The 25,483-nt window shown below is 39.9% G+C and overlaps 1 protein-coding gene across 9 annotated transcripts in view; it reads right to left on the bottom strand.

Annotated features, from left to right (window-relative positions):
- The window catches only part of TENM2 (teneurin transmembrane protein 2), a 1,186,617-nt gene that overhangs the window by 480,992 nt on the left and 680,142 nt on the right, over nt 1-25,483 (bottom strand). Inside the window, exon 1 of one of the 9 annotated variants that reach the window (XM_063665337.1) lies at nt 22,751-23,169. The exons of the other annotated variants lie outside the window; for them this stretch is intronic. Coding sequence (XP_063521407.1) covers nt 22,751-22,889 — 139 coding nt within the window. The 5' untranslated portion in view covers nt 22,890-23,169. Of the gene's footprint in view, nt 1-22,750; nt 23,170-25,483 lie in introns of those variants that run through there. 9 annotated transcript variants of the gene reach the window in all.

The following is a 25,483-nucleotide window of genomic DNA, read 5'->3' as shown; positions in this document are numbered from 1 at the left end:
AGACTACCTTGATGGATCCCTTGCAGCAGGGGCCAGCACACTTTTTCTATAAAAGGCTAGATAGTAAATATTTTACCTTTTGCAGTCCATGTGGCACAACTACTCAACTCTGTCTACTGTGGCAGCAAGGAAGCAGCCAAGAGCAGCCAATAAATGAATGGCATGGCTATGTTCCAAGAAAACATTTACAAAAACAGGCAACTGGTGGTTAGATGGCTCATGGACTATAATTTTCCAACCCCTATCCCACAGAATTCGGACAAGCACACACATGCTATTACTTAATAATATACTTACTTGCATTTTTTTTTTTTTATGTGAATGACATGAAGAGCTAAGCTTTGGCTCACTGTTTAGAAATTAAGCCCCTTTTCTGACATAAGAAAAATAATAGTAAACAAGACCTAGCTAACATATAAGCACTTAACATACCACATGCTCTTCTAAGATTTTTATATGCTTTATTTGATCTTCACAACAACCTTGGCTGTTAGGCACTGTTACTGTTATCTGTATTTTGCAGTTATACAAACTCGGACACTATAGAGAATTTCAAGTGAACTTTCTTAAGATCGCACATGTAAAACGTGCCAGGGCTGAGATTCAAGGCCAGGGAACCCAAATACAAAGAGAGCATTGCTAACAAATATGTCGTACCACCTCCCAAACACTAATTGTATCAAATAGCACAGTGCTAGGCACATTACATCTTTTATTTCTAATAGTTATTTATTAAAAAATAAATTAATTAAATGAATAATTTGCTCTTGAAAGTATACTTATTCATTGTATGGATTTAAATAATATAGGAAAAGAGAAAAATACTACAAATCCATCATAATTTCCCCTTCCAGAGATAAGCACTATCAACATTGAGATTCCATTCTTTCCATCTCCGACTTCTCTCTCCTTTGCTAATGTACACACCCAAAGCTGCCTCAGTGGACTTTCATTTGGTTGACTTAGATTAGCTCACACTCTCTGTCTCCTCTGTAAAACATATAAACATATGCATAGATGCAGCTTGTAGGCCAGTCTTTAATAACCCTCCCCCTTCTACTCCTGTAAATTGTGTTTATTCTCAAACTTATTTATGCCAGTTTTGTTTTAATCTAATTTCACAATTCAGTTAAATATAGCATGAACTCATAAAATAGTGTAAAAACAAAGTGTTTTCTTAAGTTCAGTCTTTTGAAAAACGTTCAATGCATGCAAATTGCTACAAACAATGCTGTCAAATTAGGTATGGATACAACTGGAAAAAATGATGGGGAACATGTAAACATCTAGAAGGAGTCAGGATTCAGACTTCTTCGTAAGCCTTTTAATTTCTTGTTCTATTTTAAAGAACTGAAATAGAAAATCATAGATGCTGCCTAATGGGAGTGGTTTATGCAAGAAAGAAACAATCCCACACTCAAAGAGAAAGGTTGGCCCTGCCCCTTAAGATCAGTGTAGCATAAGGTTAATGAAAAAAAAAATATGTATATACATATATATACATGTTTTTTTTTTCAGACAGGGTCTCATCTGTTGCCCAAGCTGGAGTGCAGTGGTGTGACCATGGCTAACTGCAGCCTTGACCTCCCAGGCTCAAGCAATCTTCCCACTTCAGACCCCAAGTAGCTGAGACTACAGGCATACGCCACCACGCTCAGCTAATTTTTGTATTTTTGTAGAGATGGGGTCTCACCATGCTGCCCAGGCTGGTCTCAAACTCCTGGACTCAAGCAATCCACCTGCCTTGGCCTCCCAAAGTGCTGGGATTACAGGCATGAGCCACCATGCTTGGCCTATTTTTCTATATTTAAGTTAAAACATTTGATATATATAGTCTGAATTTTATGACTCCTTGCTTTACTTTTTTAGTCAAACCATCACTCGATTTAGTCATATAGGATAAGAATGCTTCTCTTCTGTGTGTGTGTGTGGATTTTTTTTTCCTTTCACAGGACCACAATCATAATTCATACATTATTTTGTAAGCTTCTTTCACTTAACAATATATTTAGGAATTCTTTTTAATGCCATTAAATATTCTTCACAAATATTTATTCCTCCAAATTATTTTAATTGTAGATGTCATATTTAACCAATCCTCTTTGTTTTACATTTAGAATTTCCCATCTCTGCTCTTGAAAATGGTTCAAAATAATATTTATTTACTCGATAAACAGTCATTGAGCACCTATTTAGCTGCCAGTCACCACGATACAATTAACATTCATTTAAACACAATTTTGCACACTGTTTCTCTGGATAAATTCCTAGAAATAAACCTGCTGGGTCTAAGGTAACAGAATTTTAAACTACATCTGACTACACTGCATTGTATTCACTCGTATATGCCTGTTTCTCTCCCAGTCTCTGAGAATAGGGACCATGTCTTGTTTATTTTTTTTTTTAATGCCAGAACACTGAACACAGAATGTGCCCAGAGTAGGTACTCAGAAAATGTTTATTGAATCTTGAATAATGAATAGTCCTTGACTGAAGTACTTATTTATTAGAATTACAGATTTTTTTCCTAAACACTTCTAGTAAAGTCAATTAAAAATTATAACTGGCGTTTGTAACAGAAGGCAGAATAAGAGTCAACACCCAAAAGTGAGTCCTGCTTTTGTCAGGGAGCTGAGGGCCCCAGTTAAACCTAGTTCGCATTACCAGCAGTTTGGAGACTTATTTATCTGTACAAAATCTCAGGATATTTTTTTCCAACTGTGATGGGAGATTCTTGAGAGAAATTCCATCCGACAAGGGCCACACAATCTGGTTTCCTCCTGCTTACTTGTTGCAAGGTGGTCTTGTAAGATCTCACACCCTGGCCAGGCACAGCGGCTCACACCTGTAATCCCAGCACTTTGGGAGAGCGAGGCGGGCGGAGCACCTGAGGTTGGGAGTTCCAGACCAGCCTGGCCAACATGGAGAAACCCCATCTCTACTAAAAATACAAAATTAGCTGGGTGTGGTGGTGCATGCCTGTAATCCAGCTACTTGAGAGGCTGAGGTAGGAGAACTGCTTCAACCCGGGAGGTGGAGGTTGAGGTGAGCCGAGATTGCGCCATTGCACTCCAGCCTGGGCAACAAGAGTGAAACTCCATCTCAAAAACAATAAAAATAAAAAAAACCTCACACCCAAAGAAGCCCCAGCGCATTCCTTGGACCACTTGCAAACTGGGCGACACTCACTGTCTTAACAGATGCACTGGAGGGAATCTGTCATGGACGTAGACAGTTTTAAGGATATGTTTTGAGAATTATTTCAGAGAAAATCATGGGCATGGGGACTTAGGCTTGCTGCTGACAGTCCTCAAAATTCCTACTCATCCACCATTGTGCACAGAATACACTGTTATGGCATTTCTGAGACTTTCGTCATCCCCTCTTGACCTAGTGATTGGATATTACCTATAGTTTCTTCTCATTAACTTGGAATTCTCAAATTCCATTTAATAAACCATCTTAGGCAACCTGGGGTATCCATGTATGAATTAAATGGATGTTCATCTATTAGATATTTGTGTACCTTTTCTAGAGCTGATTATAAGAAAGACTCTCCCTAATGTAGCTGTTGAGATGATACATGGTGAGATAAAAAGGATAGTCCGATTAGCACCTGGGTCAGTGCATCCATGTCTAGGTCTAAAGAAGACTATGGAGTAAGGGTAGGTGGCCAGATCTTTGGACTAATTTGGCAATGCAAGTAAACTCTAAGGGGTGTTAACTGTGATCTTGAGCATTGTCAGATAGATATGCATACATCATACTTTATCTCAAGAAGCTGCCTTCAGGATATCTCATTCACCTGAATTAACTCCACCTGAGAATTAATTTTCCTTCCTTCCTTCCTTCCTTCCTTCCTTCCTTCCTTCCTCCCTCCCTTCCTTCCTCCCTTTTATTATTGAGATGACAATTGTTTCTGGTTGGCAGCTGGAGCAGCTCTTTCTTGCAGCAATGTAAGAACCAAGCTTTTGCTGTTGGCATGTGGGTCACCTGCATCTTCTAGGCATGCCCTTATATTAGTTAATTTGTTAGCTTGCTTGAATCACAGTCGAGAACCCTTCAGCTTTGGTTTGCAGCAATAAATTCAACTGACAGCTGAAATTTGGAACGCTCACTTAATATTGATTCTGAATGTAATAACAAGCGACATGACCTTTTGGATGGTGTAAAATATGGCCGCCACAACATCTGTGCCACAGTTCTTGCTGTTTAGTAATATGCTGTAACAGCATGGAGCTGGCATTAAAGCTAAGCTTTATTATCAAGCAGATCACTCCATCTCTCTGGCTTCATTTAAAAAAAAAAATGCTTTCAGCTTCTGGAGCCGAAATCGTGTCTTAATACTCGTTGCCATTTTCAGAACCTAATTTACCCTGCAATAAGAGAGAGAATGATATCTGATGACCAAATAGCAGGACAGGAAAGAACAACAAGGGTAACAAAGGCCACCCAACACCCCAAATTCCAAGAGACTTGAAAATGACACAATTATCTATGACAGTAGCAGGGACACTAAGAATTCTCAATTGTATCCTCAGAAAATATCTATGAAGTTGATGCCATTTGGTGATTCCTACAAGATAGGAAAATATGTTTTCTTTTCTCAGCCACCCCCCACCCCATAACAAAAACGATGATTACCAGTGGTACTTGCCCTAATGCCTGAGCATCATTCTAATTTAGCATTGCCCTAGGAAATACTAAACTAATTTTGCTAGGATGGATACAGGGATGTTTGCATCTGATTTACTCTCACTGTTTTTCTTTGAAGTCTTGATATCTTTAAAACATTCTCCAAGTAGGCAGAACATCAATTTGTGCACTTTAAAAAATCCAATTTAAGCAGGTTAAAAATTGTCAAAATAGTCTAACCATATTTCTCCAACAGAATTTTCAACCATGGAGCACACACACACACAAATGCTAAACTTGAAAGCATTCTATCATTTCAATATATTCCATGGCTCAGATTGGCTCTTGCTTGGTGAGCAGTGAGAATTTAAATCTCTTTATCACAAGAGATAGATCTTGAGTCTGAAACAATATAGCATCTTTTTTCACTGCTCTGATATTTTGACTCTGTTTGGTTGAGCCATTTCTGGAGGGTACAAGTACAAAGTTTTAAATCCTATTTCTCTGGAGGAAAGAAAAGAATTAAATCATATTTAGGAAGTCTCCTTCCCTGTAAAATATACTTCCAAAATAAAAGACCTGTCAGTAGTTTCAAGGAGGTTAAACATATGGAAAACTGAGAATGGTTTTATTTGTTCTTCTGGTTAACAGAATACTGATTCTATTTAACATGCAAGCCTGGCTATTACAGGTGCTTAAACTTGGCATGGTGACAATCTATATGAAGCAAACTATTAATAGGGTACTTTTTGTATTATAAACTGCAAAAAAAAAAAAGTGGGTCTGATACTTGGTAAGTGTTTTATTCAAAGAAAATGTTGGGCCTGGTATGTAATTGAAAACGTCAGACTTCAAAGTCCTAACATAAAATGAGGGACGTTGGCCTGTACCCTTTCCCCAGGGAAACCTAGGAGAATGCCCACTGGGATAACTTCCACAATGAATAGAGAGCCATGCTGCCTAAAAAAGCTAATCAAGCCATAAGTGTGATGTCCTGACAGTGATACATTGGTCAGGGAAAAAAGCTCTTCCAACTGACATGCTTTTAGGTAGATTTCCAAAACTGACCTGTAGCTTTCACCCATAATCTCTGCCACTTTTCTCCATTCAATTCCAGCAATTATTATATAATATTTTTGATATATTATTTTCTCAAGTGGTATTCATCTTAGGAAAGTTCAGAAATATTGAAGAGCACTCCTAAATTCCAGGGAACACACATTAATTTATAAAGACCAAGTTTATTATTCATGCAGAATCATGTGGGTAAAATGTGATTGGATTCTTTTATTGACAGCAGCCCACAACAGATGGCTGAAATGCCACTTTCATTTCAAGAAGAAAGGAAGCTTTCACAGAAAAAAAGGAAGCCTGGAGTTGCAAGGTAAGATCATCCTTAATTATAAATCCCAGGTACTGTATGGCCACCATATTTATATAATTAGAAAGCGCATTTCAAACTAGGGCATTTGGATACGTAGTTCACCCTCAACAGCAAAACACACATGGTGCTAGGTTAGAGAGTCTGTGAAGGGGAGCTGGACCCAGCAAATCAAAAACATTTCAGCTTTAAGATGAGTTTTTGGCTCTGAGTTGAGAATGAATCAATCCTTAAACTTGGCAACAATAATTAATTCCAGCAGTGTATCACTCATCTGTGTAATGGCTGCCCCCTCAAATAGAGATCTTCTAAAACTCTCCCTGGTGAAATCAGCGAAGCCATCAGACGCAGCCATATGTTCAAAGCTCAGAGAGGATTGGTCATGAGACAGTTGCCTATGAATTGAGATGTTAACTGCCCAAGAAAATTTTAGTAGCGTAGGATGACAGCCATAGAATTGTTTCAATTGTTACCAAGAATGCAAAGGAGCAAACAAGCAAAAACAAAATAACAAACAAAACCCTACTCTTCTTCAAACATTTAAATCTACTATTTTTCCTTCCTTTTTGAATTAGTACTTGACTTGTTCTCTAAGATACTGGGGTAGCTTTGTTGCTAGCACCTACTGAGTCCAACGGAAAAGATAAAATGACTAGAAAAAAAAGTGAACACACAGACAAGGTAAACAGGCACGAATTGGATTATTCCAACATCCTCTGCTGAGGTAGGATTCAAAACTAATGTGATTATATGAATATTAGGAGCCACTAAGTATCTTTCTGCAGCAATTACCAAGCTTTCACACATAAAAGAGGGCATTTTCTTTAGTGCTGGGCTAATCTATCGAGTGTTTAGCTTCAAACTAAAAGTTGAGAGAGAGAGAGAGAGGGAGAGACCGACTGAAGTAGCCTTATAATGTAGTGATGTTGCTCTCTTTTTCTCTCTTCTCTCTCCCCTCTACTTTCTTCTTTTATTCTCTTCTTTCTTCTCTTCATATTAAATCTCAGGTTATTTTTATTCCTTGAGTGCATTGAAACATTTTCTGATATACAATTTTTGCCTCCTTTAAATTCTAATTTTGGGCTTTACAACTTGGAACCTGCTAAGAAAGCTGTACTATCCTCTCTCAGCCATGGTCCTGCCCAGTGGGACCAACAGCCCTCAAACTCTCATTGTAAGCCTCCCTCTGAGTCTTAGAGATCCAGGATTCAGTGTACAGATAACCAAAGCTGTTCAGAAGTTTACTGTGTTGTATCCCGTTTACTCTTCCAGAAATTAGATTTCTTTTTAATGAAAAGCAAACCAATGGCAGACTTATGTAACAGACCCTATAGAAAGACCACATTGACACTGGATAATAATGCTGTGAGTCAAAACTCCATAAAAATTTTAGGCATGCATCTTACAGAGGAAGTGCAACGTGGTGGTTACAAGAGCAATTTCTGGTTCAAATCCCACTTCTGCCGCTTCCTAAGTAAGGAATGAAGTTAGTTTACCACTTTTGCTTAAACATTGGAAAAAGAATATCAATAGTACCTATTATTGCACTAAGGTTGGTATAAAAAGTCAAGACAAAGCTCCTAACATTGCTTAGGTGGACTGGCTCTTATCACTTCTCCAGAATCACTTTGGACCTTGCTTTCCTTGGCTGCAGCCATCTGTAACTTCTCCCCGTTCCCCACCTGTCTAACTTGCCATAGAGTCATGTATATCCTGCTTTCCTTGTCTGGAATACTCATTCTTAATCACTAAGCCTTTGCTGTTCTGCCCAATTGATTCCCACGACTACATCACTCCCTCTTCCAATCCTTTGAATGGATTCTCCATGAGGTAGGGGCCATGCCTACCTTTGTTCATCACTCTTTCCACAGCCAGGACTGGAGGGCTTGACACATAGTAAGAACTCAACAAATATTAGTGCTATCCTGATGCAATGTGTTAGGTCCTTGGAGCACATGTTGGGAAAATAAACTTCTGGCAGATGGGATCACTAGACACTGGGAAGATAGAAAGTAGCTTTGAATTTCCCATGTGAACATTCTAGCCATACAATTGTGAATTTAGTGAACAACAAACTCTGTCTTTACTGGGGGAAAAAAAAAACTAGCAAACTTCAGGTTTAGACCCACACCAAGCTCTAATAATCTCACAGGCATCCTGGGTTCACTGGCCATTGTCTTGAAAGCCATCCCTCAATGGACACAATCCTTGTATTCATAGGCAATAGCCTGGGTATTACTATTCAAGTTTGATCACTTCTCTGCAAGTCCAGTGGCTAAATACATATATTAATTGAGCCCAGGAGTGTTGATTTGCAGGCACAGTATAGAAAAAAATCACAGGAAAAATGGGAAGTTGAAGGAGCCTTTTACCTTTGAATGGAATATGATACTTACAAAACATCAATAACAATTTTCTATCGGGGAAAAGCCTGCGGCAAGAATAACCAGTTTAGTTTTTAAGTGTCGACTGGACAGAAAAACAAAGAAAACAAAACTGCCATAGTAAGCCAGGTAAGGTAGTTTAACTGGATAAAATCTAATGCAATTGGTTTTCTGTGATGTTAACATACAGAAATTATCATTAGCCAATGAAAAGGCCCCAGTGTCCAAAATGATGTTAAATGTTATCATGGTGACTAAAATGTAACTACATACATTCAGTACAAAATAAAATGACTAGAGTGAGTGAGGATGAAATGTTATCAGTTAAATGGCACAAAACGTACACTGACAAGGTTCACACATGCATGAACCACATCTCTAAGTGCTCCCCAAACAACCAGATTGTTATTGACAATCTGTGTGCAAAGCACCATAGTCATCACTATCATTTGCCTCCAATAAACTTGTCTAGATGAGCTGCCCCATGACAGAGATGTCAATAAAAACTAAAGAGAGTACAAAAACTGAGAGCATTAAGAGGAGGATCATGAAAGTCACCTTTTTAAAAAGGAGATTCCATAGTTTTCAACATCAACTGAACAATTTTCTGTTGATTTAACTGTAAAGTAACACTATTTCAGATTTTTGATACCCAGAACAGGGCTGCTGTTTAGGAGATGGGGGGAAGAAAGTGACCATGAGCCGCACCCTCTAGAATCTTCCTCCTTCTTATCTATACATCCCGTCTCCCAAGTTACAGGGAACAGAGGCTGAGAACTTCCAATAACAGCTAACCTTTATTGAGAACTTACTCTAAGATAGGCATCGTTGCAAGAGCTTTACATTTATTATCTGACTTAATCATCACAAGAATCTCATGAGAAAGGCATGGCTAATGTTCCCATTTTATAGAAGAGGGACACTGAGGCTCAGGAACTTACGTAAATCCTCCCAGGTCACATAGTCAGTGGCTTTGCTGGGATATAATTTCAGGCAGTCTAACTTAAGAGCTTGGGATCCCTACCACCACTCTCTACCACTTCATAACCATTATGTGCTCCTGATGGTTGAGATCATCTTGGAAACATCCCAAATAAATAAAATAAAGCTTCTAAGGCCTTTGGAGGCTCCACAGGAAGCCCAAATGTGGCCCTTTCATAGATCATTAAGTCTTATATGGAGTGTTTGCACACAACAAACATTTTCCTGATAATCTACATTATTTTTTTAAATTCCAAGGCACTAATGGGGGATGTCACTAAGTTTGGTGGATTTTCAATTGTTTAAAAATAAACCTTACCAACATTCTTAACCTTTCTAGTGGGCTTTCCCATTGCTTGTTTCTATAGCATGTAATCATCACATAAAGAACTATCAACTTATGTGGAAGCAAGAAAGGGAAAACAAAACCATTGGAAAACACAAACATAGGCATGTTTGTTGTTTCATATTGAGGGTTATTTAGCCTGGATAATAAATCATTACAAGGAATGTCAACACAGCACAGGGGAACTGGAGTAGTTAGTTGCATATGCTAATGGAAGACGCGCATTACTAATAAGGGAGAGAATGAACAACTCTAGCCACATGCTAGTTATCACTGCAAATCTCAAGACATGAGCTGTATGACAGTTCAGGCAAATATTCACATGTCAACAGCAATAACTCCTATACTCCATCCAAGACTACTAAAGAGTTTAAAAATAAAGCTCTCCTTGTGATGCACCAAGATGTCAAGCTTAAACACATCTGCCAGTCAAAGGGATTTTGCCAGTCTTTTACCCCCACAAGTGTGGTCTACAGACTTCAAGTATATCAGAGTTCAAAATACAAAGAACTGGAATGTTATCCACAAGTAAGTCCTACAGCCTCTTCCTCTAAAATGTTTTAAATCCTGAGATTCTCTGCCTCTCTATTGCCACTCAGTGATCATAGTCTTAATAATAAACTAGAGCAGTAGCCTCTTCTCTTTTCCCTATTATTCTTTTGCTTCCTTTCTATCTAGCATAAAATATAGTGATTTTCTTTTATTGTGTTAAAGTATATGTAAGATTTATATTTCTAATCATATTTAGGTGTACAATTCAATGGCATTAAGTACATTCACACTGTTGGGCAGCCATCATCACCATCCATCTCTGGAACTCTTTTGTCTTTTCAAACCAAAACTCCATACCCATTAAACAATAACCCTGCAGTCCATCATTTCTCTGGTCCTCGGTAACCACCTTTGTATCTTCTATGTCAATGAATCTGACTACTCTAAGATGTCTCATTGAAGTAGAATCATACAATATTTGTCATTTCATGTCTGGTTTTTTTTAATTGGCATAATATCGTCAAGGTTCATCCATGTTGTAGTATGTGTCAGAATTCCCTTCCTTTTTAAGACTGAATAATATTTTGTGGTATGTGTATGCCACATTTGTGTATTCTGTCATCTGTTGACCAACACTTGGGTTGCTTCCATCTTTTGGCTATTGTGAATAAAGCTGCTATGAACATGGGTGTACAAATATCTGTCTGAGTCTTTGCTTTTCATTTTGACAAGTATACATACAGAGGTGGATTTGGATCATATGGTAATTGTACGTTTAATGTTTTGAGGAACCACTACACTTTTTTCCACAGCAATGATATCATTTTATATTCCCACCAGCTATGCTTGAGGGTTCTAGTTTTTTTTTTGTTTGTTTTTTGTTTCTGTTTTTTTTTTTTGAAATGGAGTCTCACTCTGTCTCCCAGGCTGGAGTGCAGTGGCACGATCTTGGCTCCCTGCAACCTCTGCCTCCCAGGTTCAACTGATTCTCCTGCCTCAGCCTCCCGAGTAGCTGGAATTACAGGAATGCACCACAACACCCAGTTAATTTTTTTGTATTTTTAGTAGAGATGGGGTTTCACCATGTTGGCCAGGCTGGTCTCGAACTCCTGACCTCAGGTGATCTGCCCACCTCAGCCTCCCAAAGTGCTGGGATTACAGGCATGAGCCATCATGCCTGGCATTCTACTTTCTCCATATCCTTGTAAACACTTATTTCCTATTTTTAAATTCTTTTGATAATAGCCATTTGAATGGATGTAAAAATATACTTTGTAAAGACATAAATTGAACTAAGAAACATCCCTCGATGGCTTCTAATTGCACTTTTGATAAAATAATAAACTCTGCCATGGCTACAATGCCCTGTGTGATCTGTTATCTGCGGGAGTCTCTTTAATTCCATATCATCCCACTGTGTCCCCTTGTTTTATGCTAGATATGCTTAGCTCCATTTAATGCTCTAAATATGTAAAATTTTTCCCCAGCTTAGAATACTCGCACATATTAATTCCTTTGTCATGAAAGCTCTTTCCCTCTCTATTTTCAAGGTGAGCTTCGCCTCATCCTGTCTGAGCTTAAATACCACCTGGTCATCAGCTGATCCTGTGGCTCCCCTCATCGTGATTTCTTCTCTCTTCCTGCTCTTTGTCCACATAACAGTAACATAAATATTCAGTTATAATATTTTTGCTTGTTCATTTATTTTATTGTCTCTCTCTCTGTGTTTCTAGGGATAAATCCTATGGGAAAAGAGCCTAGATCTTGCCCACTATTGCAACAGTGTTTGCTTGATCCCCAAAGTCAAACAAAATGCCAGGCACACAGTAGGTCTTCAATACATATCAATTAAGTTTACAAGCGATTTACAGAAAAATGCAGACCTGTGAAGAGAATATGGTAGCAGGCACCGTGATAACATGACAACATCACTTGGTTCTGAGAAACGGTTAGAAAGAATGTGTCCGGTGCATATATTCATCAGCCCTGGCAACAGGCTCTGTGCATCTTCGGCCTGAAGAAACCACACATCTCAATAACAATGGGATCAATTTTGACATTAACACGAATATTACCAAAGCCCAAGAGATACATTTAAATTCACCGAGCTCCGCGGCAGATAATATAAAAGCTCTAACTTGCTCTCTAGAAACAAGAAACTTTCATTTATGGCTTCCCAGCTCGTGCTAATCCTGCCCATTAGGCCAAAATATTGCATTTTACACAGGATGCAAGATCATACAAGAGACTGATGTAATACTTAGGCACAAAACCAGCTGGCAGATTTAACACTGAAATCCCCTCTATTTAGAAGGTACAAATCAAGCCCATGATGCCTTTTTTGACAGATTCCTGCATGTTCCTCATTATGGATAGATGAAAGAAGACAAGTGCACCTTCTGGGGCACAACTCTGACCCCCTGCATTTGCATACCCAGTCATTTGTAAACGGAAAGAAACACATCCCTGCATTTGCCCAGAGGTAAATGTTTACTCAGAAAGGTGACTTCTGACATTGACAATAATGTCAGTTTTCCATCTGCGTATTTTAAGGTAATGCATCCTCCCTTTAAGTGCTTTCCGTTCAGCTTCTTGATTTTGCTCTTTCAGTGAGCATAGTGACACCCAGACCTCTAGGTCTCAATTTGAATAACTTTCTGGGAGGAGTGAAAAATGCAATAAGGCTTCTCACCAGCCCAAGGACAGGCACTCAGGTTGCAGAAAAGTGAGAACTGAGACTGTAGTCCTTTCATCTTCCTTACCCCACCATACTCAGCTTGCTAAGGGCTAAAAGGCTCACCCCAGGCTGGGATGAATCCTTCTCTAAAATGTGGTATATCCCTGGAGATCTCTCTGCAACATTTGCTCAGGTAGCTGAGCAGTTCATCAGCATAGCAATTTGCCCAGTCAGCTCCATCCATCAGAGCACAGGAGTGTGGCTGGCAGAGGCGAGACTCAGGGGAGAGCTCCCCGTGGGCAAGTAGGGAAGGCACATTCATTCAGAGATCATAAATATGCATCTTGGCCCTGATCTTCTCTGCATACGGGTGATAGACTGGAGACAGTAAAGAGTCAATCCTCACCAGCCCACTGTCTCCAAGTGCCCCTGTTCCACCTAAGAATGCGCTCTATTTAGATCTAAAGAGGCAGGTAAATTTGCCACGTGTAACTCAATGCACTGTCTGAAACACAAAGGCAAGAGTGGGAGCTCTCTCTAGCTTCCAGATCACAGAGCTTACAAATCATACTCAATAGAGGTCTCTTTCTTGAGAAGCTACGATTTGCCAGGTGAGATATGACAATAAGACAGGCTTTCTCACTCCTTGGAGAGCTGACAATCTAGTCAATTTAAATTAAATTGCTAAGTTAATTTAAATAGGATATAAGACGCACTATGATGGAAAAAACAGATGGTGTTCTCAGAGCAGGGACGAGGAACCTTACTTAACTGTGGGTGGTAGAGGGAAAGGGAGGGTCACTGAAAATTTTTCAGAAGTCAAATTGGACTAGGACATAAAGAATGGATAGCAGCATGTAGCTTAAAATTGGGGTATAAGCAGTGGAGGGAAGACTCAGCAGTCTCCCAAATTTACCCCTAACAGTATATTTTTTTTCCCTCTTTGCCACAGCTGGAATGTTAAGTTGAGAATTTTTCAGCATCTCCCTGTCTGCCAGATCCTATCTGAGATGCCTACGCTAAGAAGCCCACACAGAGACACCCAATGCACACTATCAGCAGGAGTGGCTTGGAAATTCTGACTTGTATTGATTGAGACACCTTCCCACGAAGAAAGCTGGGATTAGTAATAAGTTGCTTGTCAGTTACTCATTGGGTTCTTTGCCAGGCAAGGATGAGAGGGCTAAAGTTGAAAAAATCAAAGAAAGAAAAAGGAAAAAAAATGCTCACTGTAAATTAATGCTTGTCAAGCTCAACAAGTTGGAGAGCCGGAGGAAGGCTTAATTAAAGTAAACAGACAGTTTAAAGTGAGGGAAGTTCAGCCTACCTAGAAGAAAAATTCTAGGTATTAAAACAAATTCATGAAAAGTTAGAAGCGCGCACTGCCATTTATCATTTATTCGAGGCATGAGTGATAATGAAGTTAGCAAACTCTCCCCAGATTTGATGTTAGAATGACTTTGGTTCTTAGACAATGCTGGGCAATTGAAGACGATTGTGCTTGTGTCTGTGAACAGCATCTTTTTTTCTTTTCTTTGACTTTTCTATTCCCCACCCCACCAGAAACATTATACTACGAATAATACAATCTTCATTCAGCAGGCAGTGGCTCAGTATCTCAGCTGGTTGCAGTGCTTGGGGACATTTGACATTTGCTGATTGCTTGGGAGCTTGAGGCTGCCATTTGAAACTCTCAGCATAAAGAATCTAACGTGAAGGAATGAAATGACTTAGACTTGTGAACTGGGAAAAGCCTGTTGGTAAAAGTTGTGCTCTCTATGGTCCACATAGGTAAGAAATAAAAAGGCCACACCAGACAGGATGGAATATGAACCAAGGTATCCCAAGTATTAACTTCTTAAAAGATCTTTTAAAGCATTCACTTGCTTTGACCACATTTTTCGCTAAGCAGTGAGCCTTGCACCAGCTGCCTTCAGCAAGAGAGCTGGAATACACTCTTGTGACTTTGAGTGCCAATATTTAATAGTGTGTGCATTAGGGCCACAGTCCCGGTTTCCGGAATTGCTCTACAGGGAGAAGTCAGGTCAAAGAGAAAGTGTGAACCAGGAATTTATAAGCTGGATAATCAGTGATAATGGAAAAGGAATAAAGGGTGGAAAAAAAAAAGTCTGACAGTTCAATTGAATTTTGGTAAAATATTTCCTGCACATGGCAGATGTTCTGTAGCCCCAAAGACAGCAGCTTTTGGAGCGGAAGATGTAGAGGACTTGTAGAAATTCTTCTGGCCACAACTGTAGGAGTAATCCTGATTGCCTTGCAACCTCTATGTAAACTTAATGAAGCATTTTTAGCCGGATGTTTTTAAAACTGGGTCAAAGAAAGGGGAAAAACGCCCTGCATGCTGCTGCTACTTTATAATAGATTGAATAAGTTGTGGTGGTAAATCTGTAAAAGACTTTGCCTAAGCACAGAAGTGAACTGGCACAGCAAAAGCCTTTCTGATAAGCGGAGATCAATACCAGGAGAATATCTAAAATTGGCTTTTCATGCCTAACCTCACCATTGCCAACTGACAACCAGAGCACTGCAGACTGGAGCAGCTGCTTAAATCACACAGGGTTTCACATGGGCAAAAGAAATAGACGAAAATAATGAGAGGAAGGGAGGGAAGCATCTCTCTAGAATATGATTGGCCATCACAAATATTATGTGTTCTTTTTGATCCTTAATGTAGTTTAGCTTACCTGATAAAGAAGCTTTGATGCTTTACGCAGTTGAAAAGCAGAAGATTAGACAGAAATAAGTTCTCCCACACCTAAGAGTGAAATAAAGGTCTTTGGGGATGTGCAGGAGGGGATCTTTTGTCCTCCTAAGGAGCCAGGTATAGTCTTAGCTCACTTGTAGAAAACCTGACACCTGCGTATCCATGCATGTGCACGTGTGTGTTTATATGCATGTATACGTGAGAGAGAGAGAGGAGAGAGAAAGAAACTAAAAATTAGTCACTTTGATTTTTCTTCCAAAGAGCCATCTGAGAATCAAGAACTATGTGTTTCTTAGGCTAGCCCCAAGTCAGGCAGTGCTTCTGCATCTGCTTAATTCTTTCTAGCTGAGCTGCTGGTTCCAGTGGCACTCATAGCTCATTGGTTGAAGCTTATTGATGATTCAAAGTTGAGGAAACTTTTTCAATCAGCGATATTGCTGGAAGTGGCCCTTCTGGCACTATCTCTGTGCTTCTATCTCTGGCTCAGCAGATACATGATAATTGCTGAATGTGTCTATGGAATGAGGAATGGCAAGGCCACAAGAGCTCTGTACGGCTGCTCAGAAGCTTGAGGAGTGAAGGGAGAAATTCCAGTTTCCTTGGAGGGCCTGGGGATGAATTCTGTGACTTCTCATTAGGCCTCTGGTCCTCAATCCATGGTCTGCAGAGCCATTTGTGGGTCTGTGTAAGTGCTACTTGATGGTTTTCATTTTATGCTTTCAAATTAATAATTTAAAACTAAAACAATGACCAGTTAAAAAGCAAAACTTCCTTTTTGATATTTTCCCTTTTGATATTTGATATTTTGATAGAACATGATTTTAGGATGATTTTTTTTTTCTAATAGCAGTCCATATTTCTCAATGTGGAGAAATATAATGTTGGGTCTCTTTTGGAGGTTGAAGAATTTCTTGGTGTGGCCTCTTTGGGACACTTGTTTCCTCGTTTATTCTGCCTACCATGCATCAGACAGCATTCTGGGTTCATGGGGTAGATCAGTGAATAACACAAACAAGTTTCCTGCCCTGGTGGAGCTTATATGTTAATGGGTAGAGGCAAACAGACAATCACATAATCAATAATTACATAGCATGTTAGAAACTCAAAACAAAAAACAAAAGTAGAAGTAAGAAAATAAGCAGGGGAGAGGAAACTGACAGTGAAGATGGTGGATGAGACAGAGGATGATCTTTATTTTTCAACAGCTTGCTCAGAGTAGGATTCATTTTTACAAAAGACAGAAGAGGAAAAGCAGCAAGTGTAGATGGGAGAAGGCATTCACTCACTATCTTAGTCACCCGTAGACCTGGACATTTCCGCCACAGAGACATTTAGTGGGTCACTCGTTGGGCAAGGACATGGACATTGCAGCAGGACATGAACGGAACAGTAAGGCCGGGTGCGGTGGCTCACCCCTGTAATCCCAGCACTTTGGGTGGCTAAGGTGGGCGTATCACCTGAGGTCAGGAGTTCGAGATCAGCCTGACTAACATGGTAAAACCCCATCTCTACTAAAAATACAAAAATTAGCCAGGCATAGTGGCGGGCACCTGTAATCCCTGCTACTCGGGAGGTTGAGGCAGGAGAATCACTTGAACTCAGGAGGCAGAGGTTGCAGGGAGCCAAGATCATGCCATTGCACTCTAGTCTGGGTGGCAGAGTGAGACTCTGTCTCAAAACAACAACAACAACAACAACAATAAGAAGGCAGCTGCTTGTGGAACCTGTTGTTGACACTTACCTATTTACAAGTCTACCTAAATCAAACTGGCTGTCCACTCTAGGGACAATTACCAATGATCAGAATCAGGCCAATAATAAAAATTCTAATAAAGGCAAAAGAGAAAACAAGGAGAAAGGGAACAAGTGGGAGAAGCCTCAATTGCCTGCAATTGGATGTTAGGGCCTAAGTCTAACCACAGAGGCCACAGAGCACCATGCACTTCCTCCTATGTCCAATGCCTTCCAACAGTGTATTAAATTCTTTCCTTGCCTGACATAAAGTAATAACAGAGAGTGTCACCATCCTGAACAAAGGAGGGGATGACTTAATTTCTCTTTCTTTCAGAGGCATGTGACAGTGCCCTATTTAATGATAGGAGAGAAGAGACTGGTTCTAGGTAAGAGAAGTCACAATTTATTGCACCCTTAGGGAGACCAGGAGCAAAGCCATTGAGGATAAAATGTACCATGCGGAGTTTTAACCAGTGAAGAGCTGGGCATAGCATTCTACTTGAATAAGTCAGTTCAGACATTTAGCTCCTCTCTCCAAATACCCACAGTGACTACCCAGAGATGTAGAGCTTAAGTACAGCTACCGCTCTAGTAAGCTCAAGTAAGACCATGCTCAAGTATAATCAATTTCACATTTCTGAATATTCATCAAATATGTAAAAAAAAGAATCAATATCTGAAAAACAGAATCTATGTTTTTTAAAAAAATCACACTTTATTTCACACTTTGGAGCTAAAGAAATACTGTCTCCAGGTGGGGTTTGTCAGCACCTTTGTGAACTAGCTCTTGCATTATTATTGTTGTACGAATATCCAGGCTCATGGCTGTATCTCTCAACAATAGATTGATGGGGCAACAGCTTCCGTGGCCTCCTCCCAGGTCAACCAGCCAGAAACTGGACACCTACCCTGCTGGAAGGGGACTGATTCACAGCCCTCCCAGGTGGATTAGAGCTTCCCGGCACATCCAGGCTTGTCCATCATGATGTTGTCTACATTCCTTTCCCATCTCTCCTCACGTCCCTCTGGTGACTCATACATACCCCCACTTACCTGCGCCTCCCCACTTCCCCTGTAACTCTTCAGTGTTCCTGGGAACTGATGACTTTATCCTCATGAAATTTTATGACAGTGTGCAAGGCTTGAGAAAATCTGAAAATTTTTCCACTTACAAAATCAGAGTCCTAATAAATGTTTCCATGTACAGAATGTGAGTCCTAACAAACAGCCAACACTCATAAAAGCTAACATTTATGGAGCACTTGCCATGTGCTGAGCACTTATGAACATTTAACACTCTCATATGTGGTAAGTTCTTTGAAGGAACTGATATGATTTAATCTCCACAATAGCCTTATTATTATGAAAGAGGATACTGAGACACAGAGAAGTTAAGCAACTTGCTACTTAAGTAATCTAGTGTCAGAACTGGGATTTGAACCCAAGTAATCTAGTATGTGTCAAAACTGGGATTTGAAGCCTAAGCAACTTGCTAGTTAAGTAATCTAGTATGTGTCAGAACTGGAATTTGAACCCAAGATGTTGAGTCTATGTTTTTAACCACTGCATGCTACTGTTATCTACTGTCAAAATTGTGTGTTTATGAAACAATTATTATTTATTCAAAGTATCAAGGTATCCATAGTAAAAGCAGTATGGTGTAAAAGCAAATAGAATAGGGTTAAGGAGACAGAGAACTAGCTGGGCTATAGTTTTAGCTTTAGCTGTTTCTGTATCAATCAAGGTCCTAGCATGAAAGCAGATGACACCCAAACCTGGCAATATAAGAGAGTTTAATAAGGGGACTATTTAAACAGTTGTGGTCAAGGTTTCTGGAAATCAGAAGTGATGGCAGTGTGCATGGCTCAAGAAAATCAGCGAATTTTTTCACTTACAGAACCAGAGTCCTAATAAATGTTTCCATGTACAGAATGTGAATCCTAACAACTAGCAAGTGCTTATAAAAGCTAACATGCAATGATCTACAGCTAAAAAAAAGTGGAAGTGATTAGAAGAACCCAGAAAGAGAAGACTGTATGGAGAGGGCTACCTGGGAATGTCTGTCTCAGATACAGAAAAACAGCCGGCTATAGCACAATGACAAGGAGGAAGCTGGTAGGAAGTGCCCCTGCCTCTCTCTCTTCCACCTTCTATCTTCTGATCTTTGATCTCTTCCCATTGAGCCAATCCAGTAATCAGCTAGAGGATAGAGCACCCACAGATCCAGTCTATAGGGTCAGCTTCCAGGGCAGAGGGCAAGATATTGATGGAATGAAAGAATGTGAAGGACAAACAGAAAATATGCAGCACAGTCACCATCACGGTAAACTGGGACAAATCTCAGCCTCCCTGGGAAATGATTTCTTGGTCATCATAATGAGACTACAGGGACCACATGCAATTTAGACTGCCTTCCAACTCTGACACTGTGAGGTTTTATGAACACACCCTCCATCAATTTCCTAAGAGATTTTCAGGATTACTTTAAAAAGGAAAGTATAAAAGACAACCCCACAGTGCAAACTCTGGTAGATTCTACATCACTTTGCACTTGTGTATTGACAGATGCATGAAGGTAAACTGTGGCTGAAGTGGAAGGGCATTTGTCCATGGCACAGGGTAACCAAGGCATACTTGAATGCTCTAAGAAAAAGACTTTAGAATATTAAAATTGTTCCAACAAAGAATTCTTGTAATGTGAAACCCCTTGTTCTCTTTCTGAAGCAAAAGAAAGGGTATATGAGATTAGAGAAATCAAAACCACAATGAGATACCATCTCATGCCACTTAGAATGGCGATCATTAAAATATCAGGAAACAACAGATGCTGGAAAGGATGTGGAGAAATAGGAACGCTTTTACACTGTTGGTGGGAGTGTAAATTAGTTCAACCATTGTGGAAGACAGTGTGGTGATTTCTCAAGGATCTAGAACCAGAAATACCATTTGACCCAGCAATCCCATTACTGGGTATGTACCCAAAGGATTATAAATCATTCTGCTATAAAGACACATGCACACGTATGTTTATTGCAGCACTATTCACAATAGCAAAGACTTGGAACCAACCCAAATGCCCATCAATGATAGACTGGATAAAGAAAATGTGGCACATATACACCATGGAATATTATGCAGTCATAAAAAAGAATGAGTTCATGTCCTTTGCAGGGACATGGATGAAGGTGGAAACCATCATTCTCAGCAAACTAACACAGGAACAGAAAACCAAACACTGCATGTTCTCACTCATAAGTGGGAGTCGAACAATGAGAACATATGGACACAGGGAGGGGAACATCACATAGTGGGGCCTGTTGGGTGGTGGGAGGCAAGGGGAGGGATATCATTAGGAGAAATACCTAATGTAGCTGACGAGTTGATGGATGCAGCAAACCACCATGGCACATGTATACCTATGTAACAAACCTGCACGTTCTGCACATGCACCCCAGAACTTAAAGTATAATTTAAAAATATAAAAAAAATAAAAAAAATAAAAAATATAATATAAAATTAAAAAGTATAATAAAAAAGAAAAAAGAAAGAAAAGGTGTATAAGAAAGTACTGCCAAGCATATTTGGAAAACCCAGAAAGAGATGTCTCACATGATTTCATGGGGGTCTATGTCAGGGCAATTTAAAACCCACCCTGTGTTCTCTCAAAGAACCAGTGGCCAAGTGCAACTGGTCACTGAATGCAGATGTTTGGCAATATGGCCTTGGTTGGAGCAAAGCTGGGGGTGGGAGTGGGAGGGATGACCTTGTCTCCCTGGATCATGTGGTGCTTATCTAAGTTGTCCTACAATGTGTTCCCAGGTGCTTGGTGAGCTGCTCCTAGTTCTCAAGGTTTCTCATTGGCAGACTCTTGAGAGAACACTATGCTTGTTGAAATAGAAGACACAGAGTCTCCATGAGGGCATCTGTCCTCCCTAGCTTCTGGGGATACATGCCCTTGTTCCCAACTTCTGAAATAATTGAAGTGTGGGGTTTCAAAGGATGAGGTGATTTCCTCCCGGAGCCTCATATCTCTTCTACTCAGATCAAGGTAAATGAAATTGCACCACTGTGGAACCATCACTTTGTTTTCTCTGGACTCATGAGAGGTATTATAAATTCTATCAGATTTACTGATGATTTTCTCCTTAAATGAGGAGAAACCCATAGCATCTCAGGAACCCATGTTCCTAAACCAAGGGAGCAACAGAAGTGTGTGTATGAGCTTGTGTTGTGGGGTTGAGTTGTGGAAAAGAGAGGTGGGGCATGCTGAAATTAAACACATTCTGCATCATAACTGTGCCTAGTGTGGCTTAAGGAAGCAAAAAGGAAGTGGGATTATATATATATATATATATTATATATATATATCATACAACATGGAAACAGCAACTTATGTTTGTTTGGTTGTGTCTATACTACCCACAGTTCATATACATAAGAAAACAAAGCTTGAGAACTGAAGTGGGTTGAAATACCAACATGTCCAGTTCTAACGGTGTGGCCCTGGATGAGTCTTTTGCCTTGAGTTTCCTTGTTTAAAAAATGGAGCTAGTAACAACTGGAATACCTGCCACACAGGGCTGATGTCCTAATAAAATGAGAGCAACTCAATAATACAGTGAAGATACTTTGTAAAATATACGTTGCCCTATAAAAGTGAGGGGTTATTACCACTCCATTTATACTGATGAGACAGCAGCACCTTCTTTGAAGGCAAATGGTACACCTGAAGATTTGTCAACAAACCCAGCCACCTGCAGCAGAAGACACCAGGAGTTCCACAAAAACCTGTTCAGCATGCTAAATATCACATACAAGCAGCAAGACTAATCCATGTTTTGAAGAAAATTCAGCTAACAGAATGGATCATTTCCCCTGTCTTCCTTTTGCCTATTTTAAAAATGTCTTAACACCAAGCTACAATAAAGGGTAAAGCCAATCCCACGTTTTCATTAGTACACAGAGAGCTACCGCAAATAGGTCTCTGGAGGGTGAAAAAAATGTGACAGATGCAGACACAGTCACTTGAAAGAGTATTTCAGCAATAGACACAGGATGCTTGACTTAACAGATGTTTACAGTTAATAAATTCCATTTTATATTTATATCTATTTTCACATAATTTTTTTTTTCTGATGAAATACCTGGCAGATATCATGAAGGTAGCAAAAAAAATTCAGATCAACAACCTGATAGGAATTAGAAATTAGACTCAGTGAGAAGAATTCACAACTACTGTAAGACAACTGCGGTGCGAAATCAAATAGTTTCACCGTCAAGTCTCCCATCTCTCCCTTGGTACCCGCTGAAGGGTTAAAGTAAATACTCCAACTACCCTGTCAGTGAGGACAGGTGCTTGCAAAACCCCATCTGCATGCACATCCATCATCCTTACCCAGAGACTCCATCACAACCTTCCCATGGAGAAAACTCACAGACTGAGGTGAGGTACTGCCGGGTCTCCATAAGAGATGATCTGGCTTGCATTCAATTGTGCCAGCAACGCTAATGATCAGGAGAGGTGGGCTCACCATCAGCGTTAGCTGGGAGTGGGCCGCTCTTCGTTTTGTGTTTCCCTCTAACTACAGAAAAATCACCAGCAGTCCCAGTCTGACACAGCTGAGGCCTTCTCCAGCTGGGAAGGAAAAACATAATAGGCAATATCTGTTCTCTCCCTCCTCCCTTTCTGCTCCCTTCCCTGTAGACAGCCTCAGCATGAGGTTCCTGAGGAATTAGTTGGGGAGGACGCCTCCCCCGCTGACAGCCAAATGCCAACCGCAAGTCCTGCCCATGTAATGTCTCTGACATTTCTGCATCTTTCTGGGTTAACATTGTTTGACACAGACTTTTTTTTTTTTTTTTTTTGAAATACCTCTTAAAAAGATTTGTTCATGTGCATGTGTGTACATGCGTGTGCAGGAATGCACAATTTCTGTTGTTTTCTGACATCATTTTGTATACTTAATTTTTTTTTTAATTATCCTCTTAGTTGCTGACACATCTCTGCTCTGGCATTTCTACTTAGGCAGAAGTAATTGGTTTCAGAAGGCTGAAAACCCTTATTTGAAACCATGTGTGCATTCCTGTTGACGGATGCTATAGAATGTTCAAATATCATCTTCCCTCAAGTAAAACAAGCATTAAAATCCAGAAGGACGAGATGTGATTGACAGCACAGCATAGTTACATTTTAACTACCTGTTGTGAAATTATTTTAAAGCACCTGTATGTGAAATGGGGTCAGTTCTCCTTCCTGGTCGGTTACCTTTAGATAGATCTGATCAAGTTTGAAAGGGATTATTTCTCCTTTCCTATACTGGAAAGCACTTTACCTCTTTTATTGTGTTTCCCAACGTGCAAAGGGCCAATAAAGCAGAGATCTCTCTCCAACACTCACACAAGGTGCAGCCTCTTATAGGGAAACAACTATCCATCATGTCTGGAAGGAAAGTATAGTTGCAGTCTGCATAACCCAAAAGTAGGGCTTTTGGATATTTTTGTAATTTTCTTTTTTTTAAGGGAATATCATAGTGTAGCTGCTGAAGTGGATATTATCAATATGGCAGACAAAGTAAATTCTACCAAGAAACAATGCATCCCAACTCCATATACCGCGAGGAAGGAAACAGGATGACTATGCATGATTACAGCAGAATGACGGATGGAGCATAATGGCTCATTACCAAAGACTCTGGCACACCTGCAGGAAGGCACCTCTGCCTGCATTAGGTACTACCACAGAATCTGTCTGTTATGCACCATGGAATACACCATCATCAGTGAGCTCTTCAAAGACCATTCTGGAAACCCGGGGCAGAAATACTATCCATCTATGTGATGGCCACCTGAAGGCAACATGGCAGCATGTTTAAGCCTCCCAAATTGACGATAGAACATTCATGAGTTCGAATCCCAGCTTTGTCACCTACTAACTGTGTGATATTAGGCAAGTGGCTTACCCACACTGTGCCTCAGTTTCTTCACCTGTAATATGGAAATAATAACAGAAGCAACATCAACAGGTTATCATGAAGATTGCATTAATACATGTAAAAACACAACTCACTGCTTTTCACAATCAATATTATCAACATCCAGTCTCTTCCTAATTACTCTTTGCACAAGGGAAATTAGATTCCATCCTATTCTTGGCTACATATTGTTGTCAGAAATTTCTTCTCCACACTGAGCCCAAATTAAGCTCCCGGCAATTTCAATCGATTTACCCCAGGTCTATTAGGAAATACAGAGCCAGGACAGTCTCATTTCTTTTCCTCTGACAGTTCTCCACGATATTTGAGACAGCTGTAATGTATCCCTAAATCTCCTTCAGACCATCCCTTCCAAGTTTTTAGCAACTTTTCCGTATATAGCAGTCTTCCTGGGTTTTTCTTCATCCTTATCATTTTTCTTTGGATGCATTCAGATTTGTCAACATCCTTAAATTGCATAATCTCAAATGAAACATAATTTTCTGGGTGTGGTCTAAGAATGCAAACTCCTAGGAAACCATTATCTAAGTCCAGATATGCCATTTCTTTAATTGTAGAAACCACGCGGTACAGTCAAAATTCTCGTTCAAATAGCCAACCTACCCCTTGGCTAAAAAATGTGTTTCTAGATACTTAGAGGAATTAAGGAGTTCTCTCTACTTTTCTGGCATCAGTATGAAGGACACATTCAAGTACTCTCTTGTGTATAGACCCATATAACTAAATCCTTGCAATGCTAGGCTAAACCTGTAAAATCAGTTCACAGCTCTCCTGGATGGAAATCTATACCTGAAACTAAGTTTGCAGAACACCTGGGGGATCAGTCAGCCTAACCACTTTATTTTTCCAAAGAAACTCAGAGAGCTTAGGTGACTTAGCCACGCTCACATATAGGTGGAGCTGAGAGTTCAGCCAATGTGAATGAAATCATGGGCTAGAATATTCCCAATGACTCCCAACATGACCAGCTGAACATTTTTCTTGCTCATGGTTTCAGTATAACCTAGCCTACTTCTTTTCAGCAGAGATCCATCAGTAAAGCTTGGTAGGTTTTCCATCACAGCTAACTAGTGCACTTTGTTGGCTCTGTAGTCTCACTGAAATAGAACCCTATGTGGGTGTGGTCACTGGTAGAT

The sequence above is a fragment of the Pongo pygmaeus genome, chromosome 4 (assembly GCF_028885625.2).
Source record: "Pongo pygmaeus isolate AG05252 chromosome 4, NHGRI_mPonPyg2-v2.0_pri, whole genome shotgun sequence".
NCBI classification, from domain to species: domain Eukaryota; kingdom Metazoa; phylum Chordata; class Mammalia; order Primates; family Hominidae; genus Pongo; species Pongo pygmaeus.
This window is presented reverse-complemented; position numbering and strand designations above follow the sequence as displayed.